Source organism: Phodopus roborovskii, unplaced genomic scaffold, assembly GCF_943737965.1.
Source record: "Phodopus roborovskii unplaced genomic scaffold, PHOROB, whole genome shotgun sequence".
Classification (NCBI taxonomy): domain Eukaryota; kingdom Metazoa; phylum Chordata; class Mammalia; order Rodentia; family Cricetidae; genus Phodopus; species Phodopus roborovskii.
This window is the reverse complement of record NW_026126514.1, coordinates 19,022,943-19,040,176: the sequence shown is the minus strand read 5'-3', so window position 1 is coordinate 19,040,176 and position 17,234 is coordinate 19,022,943. Positions and strand designations below refer to the sequence as shown.

General features: G+C 45.7%; 1 protein-coding gene across 2 annotated transcripts in view; it reads right to left on the bottom strand.

Moving 5' to 3' along the window:
• Positions 1-17,234, bottom strand: part of Frmd6 (FERM domain containing 6) — a 71,086-nt gene that overhangs the window by 4,744 nt on the left and 49,108 nt on the right. For both annotated transcript variants that reach the window (XM_051195957.1, XM_051195958.1), the window contains exons 6-13: positions 16,420-16,606; positions 14,194-14,349; positions 10,975-11,040; positions 10,192-10,260; positions 8,069-8,243; positions 4,324-4,659; positions 3,343-3,465; positions 375-466 (exon numbers count right to left, since the gene is read on the bottom strand). In XM_051195957.1, the coding sequence (XP_051051914.1) occupies positions 375-466; positions 3,343-3,465; positions 4,324-4,659; positions 8,069-8,243; positions 10,192-10,260; positions 10,975-11,040; positions 14,194-14,349; positions 16,420-16,606 (1,204 nt within the window). The remainder of the gene's footprint in view (positions 1-374; positions 467-3,342; positions 3,466-4,323; positions 4,660-8,068; positions 8,244-10,191; positions 10,261-10,974; positions 11,041-14,193; positions 14,350-16,419; positions 16,607-17,234) is intronic.

Sequence of the window (17,234 nt, the reverse complement as noted above, 5' to 3'; positions counted from 1 at the left end):
CTATTAGGAGGTGTGGCCTTGTTGGAGGAAGTGTGTCACTGTGGAGGTAGGTTTTGAGGTCTTATATGCTCAATCTATGCCCAGTGTGGTCCACAGTTCACTTCCTGCTCCCTGTGGATCAAGATACAGAACTCTCAGCCCCTCTCCACTACCATGTCTGCTGCCTGTGTGCTACCAAGCTTTCCTGCCATGCTGATAATGAACTGAACCTCTGAACCGTAAGGCAGCCTCGATTAAACGTTTTCCTTTATTAAACGTTTTCCTTTATAAGAGTTGCCGTGGTCAAGGTGTCCCTTCACAGCAACAGTGATCCTAACTAGGACAGCATGTCTGTAACTCCAGTTGCCAACATAAAGATTTTAATCCCCTAGTACCTGTGGAAGGGAGTCAGTGCTCTGCCCACGAAGCTTGACAACTGTTTCTGAAGAGCTGGAGGTGGAAGAACCGATTTCTTTCACAATTAGCCCTAGGATAAAACAGAAAAAACAATGAACCTCCTTCACATTTTCTGACAAGACCGACTGTGATCATTACTGAAGACTCTCATGGTGACTCCTCAGTGGCTCACAGCTGGTGGCACCCACTCTTTAGTAGGAAGCAGAGGGAAATGAGTAAGGGTTGCCTAAGGTGGGGAGGTCCAGGAATAAGCTGTTTGTAAGATGAGATGGAGGTCTTAGGTGTAAAGAGGTCTTTTTATCTCTTCTCCACATCTCCCTTCTCCTCTTCATATATCACAGTGTGGAGCGCTAATGTAATCTCCTAGCTTTGGTTCTATGTGGACATTAGGTGTGAGAATGTTGCCCTCTGCAATCAGATGGGCTGGGGCTGGGACCTGGCCAATTAACTGGCTGTGTATCCTGGCCAATTTTCAAGCCTCCCCACATCTCATGGGCTTCCTTTTACAAACAAGGGCTGCTACTCAACTATCATTTTAGTGATGGTTTAACAGCAATGGACAAAATGGGTCAGGAGCTCCTGCTGGCCCACAGGGCACTATGACCACAGCCCCTCGGCAGATCCCAATGGGAAGAGATCAAGGTGGAGATGGCAGTAAGAATTCAGCCCTGGCTTTTAGAGATCAGCACAGCCCTTCATCACCTCTGTGCCTTGAGGAAACCTCATTTTCAGAACCTGAAGTCTAAGGATGATATTCTCCTTTCTGACTTTAACATGTGAGGGATGCACTCTCCAAAAATGTTTCAGAGGCTAAAATTACCAACTCATGCTGAATGCTCAAGCAAACACCACTGAAACAAGGGAGGACCAGCTGCGGTAGAGGCACAGAGATAATGGCTTCTGAGGGACATGTACCCCCCACCACACCAGAGACTTAGACACAGCACTGCCAGCAGCCTACAGAGCCCAGTATGCACCTTGTAAATATAGAGGATGCGGTAAGTTCAGTGAGACGCGGACTGTGAAGCCATTCCTGGCTTATACACGGGTGATGCTTGTGCTTGGGGTGGTAGTGCGAACCCTTGAATGGATCCCACAGGACCAAAGGGCTCATGCACCGCTGGGCAAGTGGCATGATTCTGTGTGGGGGTCTCTGGTAATGTCCTTGCCTCCTGTGCCTCTGACCACTCTCCTCCAAGCCCATGTCCACCACTGGGGACGTCACAGTCAAGCAGGGTTGCCTTATCAGCACTCAATCCAGATCAGATAAAAAGCCATGCTCACATGGCAGAGAACTGGAAAACCCGGGTGACCCCGGGTGATGCAAGGAGAAACCGAAAGCAACCGCGTCCCCAACTGTTCTATATTAACAGTTCCAGGTATCATTTTTACACCTGCCTAGCTTTTGAATTCTGTATAGTACCCTTTGAAGAACCTCATGCAAAAGCTGCCTACTATTCCAATGTCTAGTGATCGGACAATTTAACTCTGTTGTTTTTCACAACTAAGAACATATGAAAAGGTATATTAAATCCTATTAACAGCCATCCTGTTTTTTATTCCTATTTTTAAAAAAATCACAAAATTAATAACCTCATGAAAATTGAATGCAGAAATATCAAATACGAAGCCCTTGCCAGTGCCCACATTTTCCTTCATAGGCATTGTGGTGTATACTACTTCAAATCATTTTCTTTTTACAAACATAAATATGCAGCATTTCTCATGCACTTATCACATGCATATAGCTGAGGATTTACATTTAACATATAAGGAGAAAATTCAATATAATAAAGCAGATGGGCAGGAAAAATCAAGGCTGGCTTGGCATCATGAATCTGGGCTGGTGAGGGAGAGGATTCTCCATCTGCACTGCTGGTGGGTCTGCCATGGCTTAGGGCAAGCATCTACAAGTGTGGTTGGGTTGGGTGAGCAAATGGAATCCTGCAATGAATTGTTCCTTGTATTCTTGTACAGTAAGAGGCGGGATGGCAGTGACCCTCTAACAGCCGGTATTAGCCACTCAGAGAGGTGGATGAGGAGCCTCTCACTTGATCAAAGCTGAAAGTGGTTGGAGAATAAGAATCCAGAGCTCTTTCACAATGCTGGGTCCCTAAGTCTTAAACCTAAGGAACAGAGGAGATTAATTCATGACGCCTGACAGAGGCACGCAGAGGTTTAAAACAGACTCACACTGCTGACTTCAGGAATGGAAACATGCATTGTGGAGTATTATATAACCCAGCATCAAAACTACAGTGAAGGCATGTTTTCTTGCATGCAAATATGTAATTCAAGAAATGTCTACCTCTGTGAGTTCAAGGCCAGCCTCATCTGTAGAATGAGTTCCAAAACAGCCAGGGCTACATAGAATAACTCCGTCTCAAAACCAACCAACCAACCAACCAAAAAAAAAAAAAAAAAAAAAAAAAAAAAAAAAAGAAGAAAAGAATGTCTATCTATCTATCTATTAAAAAAAAATAAAAAATCACACCAGTTTCTCTTTCTCTTGCAGATTCTTCTAGTCATATAATACAGTGGGGGACACAAACCAAAACCAAACCTGCCTGACTTCTGTTTCTAGTCATGGACATTTGTCTCTTTAATGTCTTCATTTTTTTCATGTGCAAAAGGGAAGAGGCCAGATGGAAGGGTCTCCAAGATTCCTTCCAGGGCCATGTGGTTCTCTAACTGTCAAGGGAGCGAGGTGGGAGAAAGAAAACAAAGCCGGCCAGCCTACAACACAAGTAATTTGTGGTCCACAGCCTGGGTAAAAGCCGCTAATGTTCCTTCCTGGTGCCCATCCCTCTTCCTGGCCCTGTGGTCAAGTGACCTGAAGTGGTTTTTCTTTTCTCCCTGGTAGACTGAGCATCCGCACCACCCTCCTATCTTGTAAGGCACAGGCTTGTGGGCTTCTGGAGGAAACAGCTTGCTGTAAGAGCTCACCAGAGTGTCCATTCAGCTTCCTTGACAGGAGCATGTCCTCTGTGATGTAGATGCACACGTCAGGGCTGACTTCCTCTGTCATGGGCTCCAGGTCCCTGGGGTCGTCGACCAGCATCTCTATTTCTGACACAGAAGTAGGGGAGAAGACATTTAATGACCCCCAAGGAACCCACAGCCACACTACACTGTGAGAGCGGCCAGGTAAAAATTCACATTTGTGAATAAACTGAGAACACAACTCTGCAGTGGGAAAGTCTGGGGACAAGCCGCAGTACAATGTGCTCCTTTTGAAGGATTGCTGTTATGCCACGGCCTCTCGTGCCATGCTCTGCCATCAATTACTCTACTCTTTAAGGGACAGGAGAAGCCACAGAGTCATGCTGCAGTGACCCAGGGCTAACTGATGCTGATGGGTCATTAGCTCCAGGGCAAGGACTGCTGACCCATGCCCGCCGGGGCACTCCACAGCAGCCGCTGCGGTGCAGCATGAAGTGTACAGGAGCCTAACACGTTGTGCATAAGAGTCAATAGTTTTTTTTTTCCCCCAATCAAACCCAGATGCTATAGATCTCATGTGAAATAGAAACAAACTTAAAAGAAGCACACAAATGCTAAATCTGACTGATGAAAGCTGAGATCTGTTGCTTTCTGTCGATGGAGAGTCATTTCCTAGCAGCCAGGTTCCATATTTCTTTTATACTTCTTATTGGTGACATGGGGAGCACTCAAGAAAACACTTTGGGAGTTAATGGTATGTACAGGGTGCATTTTGTTTTGTTTTTTTAAGAGGAACACAAGACACAAAGGCTAAACTTTATACAAGCTGCCATCTCTGAGGCTGCAAAGGTCTCTGATAGACACATGCAACTCATTCAGGTCCCCGGGAAGACGGCAAAACTTCTCTATCACCATTACTTAGACACTAACCAGATACCAGTTCTACAGGACCAGCATGGGAAAAGCTGCAGCAGCAGGAGTTACCATCGTCCTGAGAGTCCTCTTCCAGGCGCTCTTTGCCGCCGCTCTCCACCCCTGAGGTGTGGGAGCTGCCATGGCTGGTCATGGAGCTGCAGGTCTTCAGCTTGCGGTGCACGGCGCTGCCTGAACAGCTGTCTTCTGGCCCTGGGTCCCGGGGCTTAGTGTCCGCTTCGATGCCCGAGGTGTGGGAGCTGCTGTGGCTGGCCGTGGAGTGGCGGGACAAACGCTTATGCTTCACGCTGCCGGCGCTGCTCCCGCTGGCACGGGATCGCTTTTCCAGCTGGTCCATGTCAAGGTCTAGGTTGTCGCTGATGTAGGATTCCCGGTACTGCTTTTTCTCTGTGTGGGAGAACACAGTTTAGTGCATACTCAACCACAGCAGAAAGAGTGTCAGGCTGAGATCAAGGGCAGGCTCTCTGATTCTAGTGACTGAGGAATTCTAGGAACTGGAGTCTGACGTAGGAAAACTCTATGAGGGATAAACATCAGTGCAGCAGTCCCTTGCGGGGACTTTAAAATGGCTGGTTATGGAGCTTCAAACACCAGAGTGTCACAGCATGCCACTTCCTTTCTGCAAACTTCTACCATTGCAAAGTGATTTCACCAAGGAGAACACCTAACACCTTGCAGAGCCATGTGACATTGCCACAACAGCCACTACCAGATTCTGCATTTTGCAAAGCTGGCAGCTAACATCATGTTAAATGTCAAAATCTGGTCCTCCACAGAAGATTCTAGAAACATTCAGTGAATAGTTTATTCAATATGCTAACTGCTATTCGTTTTATGTATTCATTTATTCAATTTGGACTCCTGTTTCCTTCAGTTGCTAAACCTAACAAGACAAAGCTATTCAGAAAATTTCTTTCAAAGATTCTAAAACTTAGCTTTTCAAGTAATTCAAGGCTGGCTTTCTCCAGTTTGGCCAGAAAGGGAGGCATTATCTACCATAGTCATCACTAATGGTTTGGCTCCACACCAGGTGGCCTCTCTCTGATTGGTACAAATCCCCAGTTTTAACAGATGGGTGGTGTTGGTTGCTGCAGTCAAAAGACAGACACTGGAAAGCCAGACTTGAGGAAGTTCTCTTAGCAAACACTAATCTAAACATACGTGGAGTTACAAAGCCACAGCTGGACTACGGGGTGGCGCTCAAAGTCGAGTTCTTGTGTTTCAAATGAGAAACGTTTAAAAGAAACAGGATGAGAAAGAAGCACAGCAGACCAATGTTAAGGACAGTGTACATTCGGGGAGCATTAAATCGATGTAATTCTAAACTAGCAACCTAATTGGGATGTTGGGGACCTGCTAATGGACATACTTGTCTTGCTTCTTGGCTGAGCAGAAACCCTTGCAGCCCTTCTGTCTGCATATGACCCTGAACCTGGACCCCAGCAGCTCTCTGAGGAAATGGGTGGCAGGAGGAAGAAAGGAGGCCATGAGAGCCCATGGCCAGATCATCAGAACACCACGCCTTATACAGAGTAAGCCTGGGGAACAGAGGTTTTCAGACTATGTTTTAGAATAAAATGTGCTAAGTGTGACTTCTTGATCTGGGACCTAAGAATGTGTTCTAGTAACCATAGATGACAGACAGATGTGTAACAGCCCTGGCTGTTCTAGAAATCACTCTGTATACCAGGCTGGCCTGGAAATCACAGAGATTGGCCTATCTCTGCCATCCAAGTGCTGGGATTAAAGGAGCGTGGGCTACGACTGCCCTGCTAGATGGTGTTTTTAATGATACAAGACATACTTTCCTTCTCTCAACTCCATGGAAGTAATCTTATGACTATTTCCATAGAAATGGTGAAACAGAAATTCTTTAAAAGGTATATAGAAATGAAATTTAAGGGAAACCCTTCTTTTTATGCTCAACTAATGCCAAGGCTTTTCTGGTTAAAATGATAACGCCCTTATAGGCGGATTCGTGAATCTGTAGCAAAGCTAGATCACAGAAACTTGGTGTGAGGATTTCTTTAGATCTGAAGGTACCTCTAAGTAGAAAAAAAAAAAAAAAAAAACAAAAACACTAAGCCTATTTTTTCTGTAAAATACTGCCTCCATCATTTAAACTCAGCCAAATATAAGATACAACATACACCTTTACCATTTCTTCACTCCCCTATAGTGCTCTGAATGCCCCCTCAAACTCAGGTTGAAATTTCATTAGTGTTGTGATGGTGTAAGATGTGGGGCTGTTCAGACGTGACTAGGCTGTGAGAGCTCTGTCCTTATTCATGGACAAATGTTACTGTGGGAGTCTCCTGTGCCTGCTCTTTGCTCTTCCAGAAAGTCATCAGGAAGTCTGTGGCAGATGCCCAGCTGTGTTTTGGACTTCCCAGGCATTCTCTATGCATCACCAGCATCTATGCTCTGTTCTGGCAGCAGAATGGACTGAGACATTTGCTCATATCAAGGGGACGGTGCCCTGGCCTCCAAGAGCTCAGCATCCTTTACAACTTTACCTTATCGCTGTAGGGAAGGGCACCAAATTCATCAGACTCTCAACGGTTCCCTTCAAAGTCTTCCGCATAACTAAAATGGGTTGAGAGCTGATACCATTAAACAAACCTCTTAAGGTGCCACAGTGGCCACTTAGGAATGAGGCAGATTTGGAAAATCATGGGCTCTACACCCAGTTAAGTCACCTGTTCTCACAGGCCTCTTAAGGGCTTTTGTCCCTAAGTTGATTCCTCTTAATATTCATGGCAGCCCAGAGGTGATGTATTAACTAGGCTGATGCAGTCCGCAGCAGAGGCTGGTACCCCTGATGGTACCATAGGAGAATCACAGTGGCAGATAGAGGGAGTGATTCACGTTCTCACCATGGTAGACTCAAGGAATCTCCACACATCTGGCCACATCTGGCTTTAGAGAAGATGCATGTCTTCTTTAAGGCTGCTTTGTTAGAGGGAGGACAGGTCCTTGTCCCTTTCTACAGGGGCACTGGGATCTGCACTTGTTTCATGTATAGAGCTAAAGCATGAACCACTATGTCCTGAGGCCCAGGCAGACATTCCATATCTAATCTGATTACTGTGACAATGACCACAATAGGACTTTGTGGGACAAACTGAAAGCGAGTCTCAGCAAACACACAAAACAGCATTTGGGGATGAGACGCTGGTATTTACTAAGTAGAGGAGCCCTGGGGTGCCACAGTGAGAACAAAGACAGAAACTGCTAAACTGAGGTCTGCTACTGCCTTTTTCCTCGAATAGCCTGCCTTCTTCTTAGGACAGTGCTAGGGCCTCACACATATTGTTCAGGTCCACTGAATCTCTGCAATGCCCCCTCAGGGCTGTGGGCAAACTCCCTGGGTGGAAAAGGCCTTCTCCATTTTTTTTTTTTTATTACAGCATCATCTTGAGGGTCTCCCTGCTGTCAGTCAAAGAAGCGGTGACCTATTTTCACTGTCACTTGGGCCTAAGGAAAGTACCGCGTTAGAAGGAGCTGCAATTCCTGCACACAGCAAGGCCAGTTGGCCTGGTGCACTCAGCACTGACGCAGAAGGGTTCCACCCTAGCCCTTTGCAAGCTTTTCAAGCCAGGGTTTAGAAACTCTAAACAGATGAGGCTGGGAGTACTCGGAATGATGAGACATGGATGGAACCGAACTCCAAATTTCTAGATTCGGTCTCTGAAAATCCCATTCACACTCCTGGTGGGGGGAGTAAGAGGCCAGAGGGGCAAGGCAGCCTTGCCTTCCCCAGGTGGGACCCACAACATCACCCGCCCCGCCCTACCTTCATTCTCCTCCAGCTTGCGGAGGTGGCGCAGCACCGGCTGCAGGTTCATGTACAGGCGGTGGCTGTTGCTCAGCAGCTGCAGGAGATGCCGGGAGCGTGTGGGGCACCCTGTGTAATAGACCAGCTTCCTGGCAGAGGGAAGGCCATCTGGTAAAATCTCAAACTTCTTGCCCTGTGGAGGGAAAGGATGAAGCAAATTACAGCAGAAAACTCTCTGAATTTCCCAAGTCCCCTTCATTCTTAAACTAAGGTTCTTACAGATGTGTGAGGCTGAGCTGACGGCTCTCTGAGGGACAAATATTTGCTTCCCTTTCCCCTTCAGAGCTGCTGAAGGACAGAGAATGCCAAACTAGGGTGGGTTCTAGCAAGGCTCTGGGAAGCCTGGACAGTGGGACAGGTGGGGTGTGTTCGTCTTCTTTGGCCCAGCACAAGAGATCCCTCCAGATGCAATCCCAATACCTTAATGTAGCAAATGAGTAGAGATGGAGCTGGAGTAAGACATCGGGGGACTGTAGCTCACATACACTTTGTGTTTATTTTTTTAAACCATTGGCTCTTGAATTTATTGGACCCCAATGCTTGGATTGCAATAACTGACATTCAGCGAGTACTAAACACACATCAATTCATCTAACCCTCACAAGGAGTCTATCTATAGTGCAGAGCAGACTACCACCATCTGAGAAGGAAGCCAACGCAGAGAGAAACTGAGTCACTTGCTCAAGGTCACATATGTAGGCAGGGCTGGGAAACTTGTGAAATGGATTCCTGGTGTACATGCTGAATCAGAAAATCTCTTGGGGAAGGGGAACGAGGCTGAGAAGCCGGCCAACTTCAACAAGATCCTAAATGAGGGAGTGTCTGGGGTCACCAATCACGGTATGCTAAAGGGCTTAACTTCATGAATGCATTTTATCACTACTGCTCCTGGGCATGAAGGAGCAAACCGAGTTACGATTGTCAAACAGTCTGGCAAAGGGCCAGACCATGAGAGCACCAGTGAGGAGTGGGCAGAGAAAGCGCCACTTAACACACGAGTGAGCCAGAGCAGATGGCACTCACAGAATTAAGGCAACGTAGATTCAGATTTTCTGACTGGCAGGCTGGGAGGGGCCAGTGCTATGCTCCAACAAGACAAGATGACCCTCTATCTGCATAGGCCTTCTGTTCTACTGAGAGGAATGCGTGTCTACATATCATTAGCTTCAGAACTCAGCAGAATTATGGATTTTAGTGAATTTTAGTGACCTTCATACAGACACACACAACAGTAACTGTAATTCTTGGAATATGACCACACAGTGAACATGGCTGGCTGAGTAGAGACATGGCCAAGAGTCAATCAAGAATGTGTTCTCATAGAACCTATATCATTCTTTCCCCAATGCTTATGGTGGACTACTGAAAATGACCAGCCGAATGCTATATAGTCTGGCATTAATGGAAAGACCTTTTAAAATTTCACTTTGCATTCTTCACTAGAACTAAGGAACTTCCTTGGCCAACAGTCAGCCTACATGCTGAGTCATTTATTCCCTGTGCCAACAACTCCTCTGCTGTGGACTTTTAAATGTAATTCCATTTGGTGGATTCACCTTGTATCTCCCCTTCACTTTCCCGCCTGCCATCCAACTTACTTAAGGCAGTGTGGCAGACACTGACACAGAGATGAAGTTCTTTGATTTTAATTTGCTTCTTACAAAAATAGCTCTGGTTATGACAGTACTTAAGAGAGCAAATTGTTGTCAGCCTTTTTACTTACACACACACACACACACACACACACACACACACACACTTTTAAACATTTATTTTGTGTATGTCGGGGTGGGTGAGAGGACAAACCGTGGGATCTAGTCCTTTCCTTCCACCTGGCGGGTCTCAGGGATTCAACTTAGGTTGTTGTATTTGGCTGCAAGCCCTCTGTGCTGAGTCATTTCACCCAGCCTTAGCTTTCATTTAAAAAGAGAACAAAACAACCAACCAGCCCCAACCCCATTCAAAAAAACCTGACTCTTGGAGACAATATTTTTCAAAATGACCCCCCCCATTCTCAAAAACAACCTGTAAGACTTCTTTTTCCCCTCCCCACCCCTCTTTTCTTAGTTATTTACACTTACCACAAACACCAACTTCCCGACATTTGTCCAGGGGAAATCAAACAGCAATTGTTTCTCTTCTTCTAGATTCTGTGGGAAGAATTTCAGCATATTGGAGTTAAGAGCAAATATAACAGATATCCTAAAACTGTCTTGACTTATTTCATAGTAAACTAAAATTCAGTAATTAAAATCTGAATGCGTCCTCAATCCTTATAGGAGAAGGGCAGACAGTAATTAAGATTATCAATAAAATCCCACAGCTCCTGTGGACTGCATCCAAAGACATCTTTCCCTTTGGTCTACCCTTGAATTTAAACAGGAAGTCCAAAAGACTCCCAGACACTCGGCATCCAAGGGACTGAGACTTCCATAATTGGACATTTTGCCTGGATCAAAGATAAGCCATCTTTCTAAGAGAGATAATTTCTTCAGTCCCTGAAGTAAGGCTACAAGATAACACTGTCCTACCTACGGGAGGAAGATAGTCCCCACCCATTTATGGGCATCGTGTATCAGAAAACTGTAACGAGCTTTCTATGGTAGGAGAGAACACTGATAATCCATGAGTCCCAAGGAGCAGAGTTTGGACAGCGAGGCTCTGGAGTGCCAAGACTGGGCCCATCTTCCACCCTGCATTCTCTGCTAAGGGTGACTGACTACTGTCAAGCTATGACTACATCACCCACCCCTGTGCTGACAGACAGGAACTGAGCACCGAGCCTGTGGGAGGGTTACACCACAGCATTCTCTGTTGTGAGACCTGCTCAATACCACTTGACTACACCCCCCTCATTTACAAACCTGAAAAATCTGAATTCCCCGCATGGTCAATCCCAGAGTCAGTGAAGCTTCAACTTCCCTTTTATCCTGAAGGAATAAAAATTTATGGAAAACCATTTTTTCCCTGTATAATAAACAATTGAGCAACGAAGAAATAAAAAGACACATTTCAGAATTTAGAAGGGTTTTTGTTTTTGTTTTCTTAACTTCAAATAACTTCTCAAATCTTTCCACATTCTCAGTTTCCTGCAAGACTTAAGAAAATCTTGAGGATTTACTAAACCAATTACACTCTTATTTGTGACTCCTTAGGTTTCCAGGCGTTAGTGTTCAGCACTGTAAACATAACATCCACTTCTGAGACTAGTCTAAGTATTTAGGTCACTGAGAACTCCAGCAGCAAGGCATTTCTTGCTGCCTTCCCACCTTTTGACCATTTTTACCTTCCACCTTGTGCTTATTTACTGTGTGGATATTAGAATCCCATGCTCTAGTTACAGTACAACACACATCTGACAGGTTTACAGGCTTCAAATCAGGTAACTCCCCCATCTCAAGCCAAGAGCTGACACAAGTGACCAAACACTTAAGGCTTTCCAGCAGAAGATTTCTACTGCTAATTGGAAATATCTATGGATAGAATACACATTCTATCAGCGTGCAAGTATGCAAACTGTCAAACTTAAGCCATTTTAACCATCAGGAAAAGAATGCTAGAATTAAACAATGTGCTCAGATTGGGCAAAACTTTAAGGACTTATGTGTAATGAGTAAGACATGGAGTTTTAAAAGTTAAGACTAAATGTTTTCTTTTCAAGGTATCTCAAAACAATAAATGAATATTATCAAATATTTAAATAATTTTTGATTTATTTTATATGCATGGGTATTGTACACCAACCACGTGTGTACCTAGGGCTGGATTAAGCTGAAAGAGGGTGTTGGATGCTCTGGGACTGAAGTTATGGATGGCTGGGAGCCACTATGTGGGTGGCAGGCATCTAACCTGGGTCCTCTTGAAGAGCAACTACTGCTCCAAACCACTAAGCATCTCTCCTAAAACTTCACTGAATTTAAGGCCATTTTCTCAGTGACACAAGAAGTGTCAGAAAACATGTTCTTGCTTGGAAAACAGAGAAGAAACTGGCTTGTTACTAGCTTGGGTTATTTCTTCCCAGCTAATCCATTTTTGTATCAAGAAAGGAACATGCAGTGTCAGGTTCAACAGGGCCTGTTCCATCGGCTCACAATCTCAGGGCAGTTCCCTCCCCAGGCTGTGGCCATGCTTTCTCAAACAAGAATGGGTCCAAGCTAATGCTGCACGCATGCCTGGGAGTGTATGGAGAAAACAACCACAAGGCCATTTCTGCCTGAGTGCTGCCTTTCCCCTTTCATAAGCTGTTCCTGCTGTAGCAGATTCGATGGCTGCTGCTTGAGTCTCTAAACAGAAGGTGTTCATCCTAGCTCTCTGTCAGGCACAGCTTTCTGTCAAATGTCTTTGTAATGCAGACAAGGCATTTTCTATATGACGTAGAACCATATACTAAGCAAATCCCCCCAACCTCCCACCCCTGGCCAAAGGATTAAGTTTTATATATCTATATATCTATAATTAATATATATCTCTATATCACATATATATATCACATATATATCACATATGATATATATATATACTTAACTGACAGACTACTTTATCGGGATTCTTTAAACTAGCAGGCTTTCCCAGCAAATAAGACAAAAAGCAATGGTTTCTTTCTCAACGCTCACTAAGATCACAGGTGTCCTGCCTTGCTATTTCAGGCCTTTTACTGCATGGACCCTTCTGGCCTTCAAGACAGGGCATAGTGTCATCCTTACTCAACAGATGGCCCATGACCAGTACAGCTGCCCAGGATCCCCAGGGCCTCTAACTGATAGCTCATTCCAAGGACACAGTCTGTCCAATGTATCATTTATATTTCTAATGCACTTCAAAGTACGAACAGATTGTCCCAAATGCCACTTACTGGAATTATCTCCTGTAAAGTGAGGTGTCAAGAAGCTATGCCTAAGGAAAAGTGAGTCAGCCCTTTAGGAATTTAGACAGATCTTAGGGAACTCCATATGCCTTCCTAGGATGGTGAGGTATTAACCATGAGAGCCAGAGCAAGGGAGAGAGAGTATGTTGAGCTTTGGAACCAGCTGGGAAAACTACCCAGCAATATGACCAAACAGCACCCCCCCCCCAGGCCCAGTTACACTAATTTTCTCAAAAAAGGTATGGTAGGGGCAGCAGACATATCAATGAGGTAGCTCACTGAACACCATGCTTGACATGTGACAAGTACTGTTTAAACATGGTTCCCTTTCAGCTGCAGTCCTAAGGGGTAGTAGATAGGTTCTAGTGTCCTTTAAGCTATGGGACAGCTGAAGTACAGAGATGTTAAATGCTTGCCTAGGGTCACACAGTAAAGAGCCAAACTGGGATTCGACCTCACCAACCATGTTTTATCAACTTCATCCCACTGGGTCTGTAATAACACCTTGAGTACTTAGGAGAATCCAGTTCTAGTCGAGGAATAGCACTGGTAAGGATAGAAAAGGCAGGGGGAGCTGGGAGGAGAAGGCAAGAAGATGCTGAAGCACAGCAGAGTGTGTGCAAAGCATCAGCCCCCAATGATCTGTGAATGTGTGGTCCATTTCAGTACAGAAAAATAGGGCTGGAGATACACAGGCTGCAAAAGAGAATTAGGGGGCCCGAGTGTGAACAGTGCTTGACTTATACACAGACTTTGTCACCCAGGAGCCTGGGCTGATCCCACAGCCTGCCACTTGGTTTTGCAACCTTAGTGAATTATTTAACTTCTTTAAGCCTCAAGTTTCCTGACCTCTAAAATGAGCACTTCTTACGGAGTGATGGGGTCTGAAGAGATGAATACAGTGCTCTGTTGGCACTGGTTGCTATGGGGACACTCCTGTAATTAGAGGACAAATGATGGCGAATGAGGGCGGGGCTTCTCTGGAGGAATACTAAAATAAATATTCACCACACGGGCTGCAAGGGTTTACTCTTCAAAGCAGAAGAATTACAGTGTAAGCACTGGGCACCGGGGAGCCAGAGTTATGATCTACACCCGTTTGTTACTGCGCTGTTACACATTTAAGGGATCCTCCATTCTGCTTTAGGCTAGATCATGATGGTCACCATGGCAGTCCTCAGGTGAGCTGAAATCCCACTCAGGAAGGAGCACACCCTACCTTGTACAGCCTGTAGTAATGGATGGCCACGTCGTCCAGTCGGACGGCCTCTTTGATGTATTTCAGATGCGCCTCGGAGGCCGTCAGTGCAAACTGGTCTTTGTGCATGTTAGGAATGTGCTTCAGGATGTATTCCTTCCCCCTCTTGGAAACAACCTGTTGGAACACCGCCCCCGCAAATGACAAAAGGATGAGAAGCTAAAATAGGCCACATAAATTGGCTAATTTCCAATAGAAAATTCTAATTTTACCATATTTTCACTACCTTGTTGTGCTACTGGGTGGAACTAGCTAACATTATAAACTCTGAGTCCATTTGGTAGAGGAAAAACCTCAATGGGGGAAAAAAAAATTCTCTTGGTTTTAAAAGCCGCCAAAGTGAGGGAAATCCCACACAAATGGGCGTAACTTTACACGCTTCGTGGATTATACTCCCAAAATGATGGGTACCATAAAAATCACCTACGTCAGAACATCTGCAGGTTTTGGTTTCCAGTCACTCCCTCAGTCACGCACACAGAATATGAGACTATAAACGTTCATCTGGGGAAGGTAAAGGATCAGGATTCTTTGCAACACTAGTTTTCTCACGAGAGGCCAGGGACTCTACTTGAAAATGCACAAGGAAACCATTTCAACTCAATGTCCATCGTGATTTGCCAAGGCTTAGATCAGGAGGTGTCACCCAAGTTTTAAAGTGTCAAAGACAGATAGTACCCAACAGCTGCAGGCTAAGAGATGCTGAGAATGCCCTTGCTGATTTCTGTGGTGATATATTACTTACGATTTATTAAAGCTTGCCTAAGGATATAGAAAGCAAAGCTAGCCACAAGCCATAGTGACAGGCAATGGTGAAACACACCTTTAATCCCAGGATTCAAGAGACAAGCAGATGGATCTCTGTTAGTTCAAGGCCACAATAACCTACATGAAATTTATCTAGTCTAAAAGAGAAATAGCTCCCACAAAGGTGATCTCAGCACTTGGGATCACACGCCTTTAGTCCCAGCACTAGGGAGGTATAAAAGGAAGAACCAAGGGGTCTTATGAGAGATTTATCCTCTTGCCATGCTGAGGAGAGGACAGCCCTTTCAATCTGAGGTAGAGGTAAGAGATAGTGGCTGGCTGCTTTGCTTCTCTGATCTTCAGCAGGGTAGGACAAGGAGAAGAAGTACCAAGCAGAGTCCATGTGTTGCCAGCCAGGCTCTGGGCAACTGGGCCGATGGCAATGTCCAGCACTCTGATACCAGGAATATAGAGGTAAGGCTACTGTGGAGAGGGGCGAAAGAGTGTGATTCAGGATGCTCTTGAATTTTGCAATACATAGAATTTCACAGCTACCTCACTGTACCGTGTAAACATATTTAGGAGTCATCTGTGTATTGTGAAGATGGTCAGGAAAGGCAGCCACTGGGATGACCTCTCCTTGGTGTAAATGGCTAAGTGCCAAGTGCAGTAGAAAAACCCAGCAAAAAGAGAGACACATGTCTAAACCAGGCAATGGAAAGGGCAGCATGTGCACGGCTGAGGGGAAGCAGACAGGCGGAAGTGGACTGAGGAGCGCACAGGAGGGAAGAAGCCAGAAAAATCAAACACACTTGGCCTATCTTTGACTTTTCAAGCTTTCCTGAGATGGGAGGCAAGCCAGGTGGTTCCGCTTTGTGGACACAGGTGACCCATTGTTCTGTGAACATCTATCTACTGCAGGAGAGTGAGCCTGAGCCAGAGCGGAGAACTCAGTAGAGAGGGACAGTCACCTGCGGGAAGAATGACAACGCAGCAGGCTAGGGAGCTTATTGACCTACATCCTTCTCACTGACAGAAGGGGGTGGCTCCTCACCTGGCAGGGAAAGGACACAGAGGTCAGAGCCAAAAATTGTTTTCTCAGCCCATTAAAACTGTGAATGACCTCATCTCTTGAGAAGTAATCATTTTTGTCCTGGGGGGGGAGGGGATGCATTTCACCAGGAAGATTATGAGTGCTGCTGCCATGTGCATATCAACAGGGGACCGTGGACGTTTTATGCCCACTGATATCTAGGATGAGCAGTGAGCCTCCTCAGCTACGAGCAGCCTAGCAAAGACACGCAGTGTGCCAAGCTCCCGTATTTTACTTGGATCTGCACTTGGGCATTGGGAATGGTTTCGCTATCCCCAGAACGTGCAGGCTCATCTCTTGAAGCTGTCCTCTGAACGGACACGATGGAGAACCCAGACAGCACCTACCCATGCCGGGAAGTAAGCCTCCGGCTCAAAGTACTTTCCCCGGTGCTTGTTCCTTTTGAAGTTCCCAAGGTCAGCCTGCAGTGCAAAGGCCGCCAGCAGGAAGTAGGCCTCCTCTCTGAGCACACACTGAGAGTGCAGAACTTGTTTCTTCAGGTGCCAGTAATAATAGTATCTCGCCACTCGGTCACTAGGAAAACACAGGAAAACAGCAGTCACGTTAGGGTGGAATGGTACAGACATATGTCAACAGAACCCAAATCTCACTCTGCATCTGCTGGCACAAGGAAGCCCTTGGCTTCTTCTCCCTGTGCCCACTCCACCAAAGGGGGAAGGCCCAAGCTGGGACCATATCACCACCTCAGGAGGCTGCAGGGGTCGGAAGGCCCAGGGTGCCAAAAACACACGCTAAGGCTCACAGCCTTTGATTTATTCAAAAAGAGGGAGGTCTGAGGCATTCCACTCCAATGAAGCAAGTATGTCACAGAACACAGAATGGTCATGCCAGAAACTGGGCACTAGCAGTCTGTTTGACTTCTTTTCTCCCCCTGCACATCAATGCCGTGCCTGTTTGATGTTCCTTGTACTGTTCCTCTCCACAGTGCATTACAAATGCTCTAAAGTACTTTAATATGCTTGGAGGAGAACAGCACTCACTAGTGGTTTGTTGCTGTTCTGTGGCTGAGGACAGATGACTGAGAGCTTTCCTTGAACCTGCCTTGTCTTACAGGAAGAGGATGCTGTTTTATGGAGTGTTTTCCCAGGCACGTCATGACAACCACGACGGTCCCCACAAAAGGAAATACTAATAGTGCACG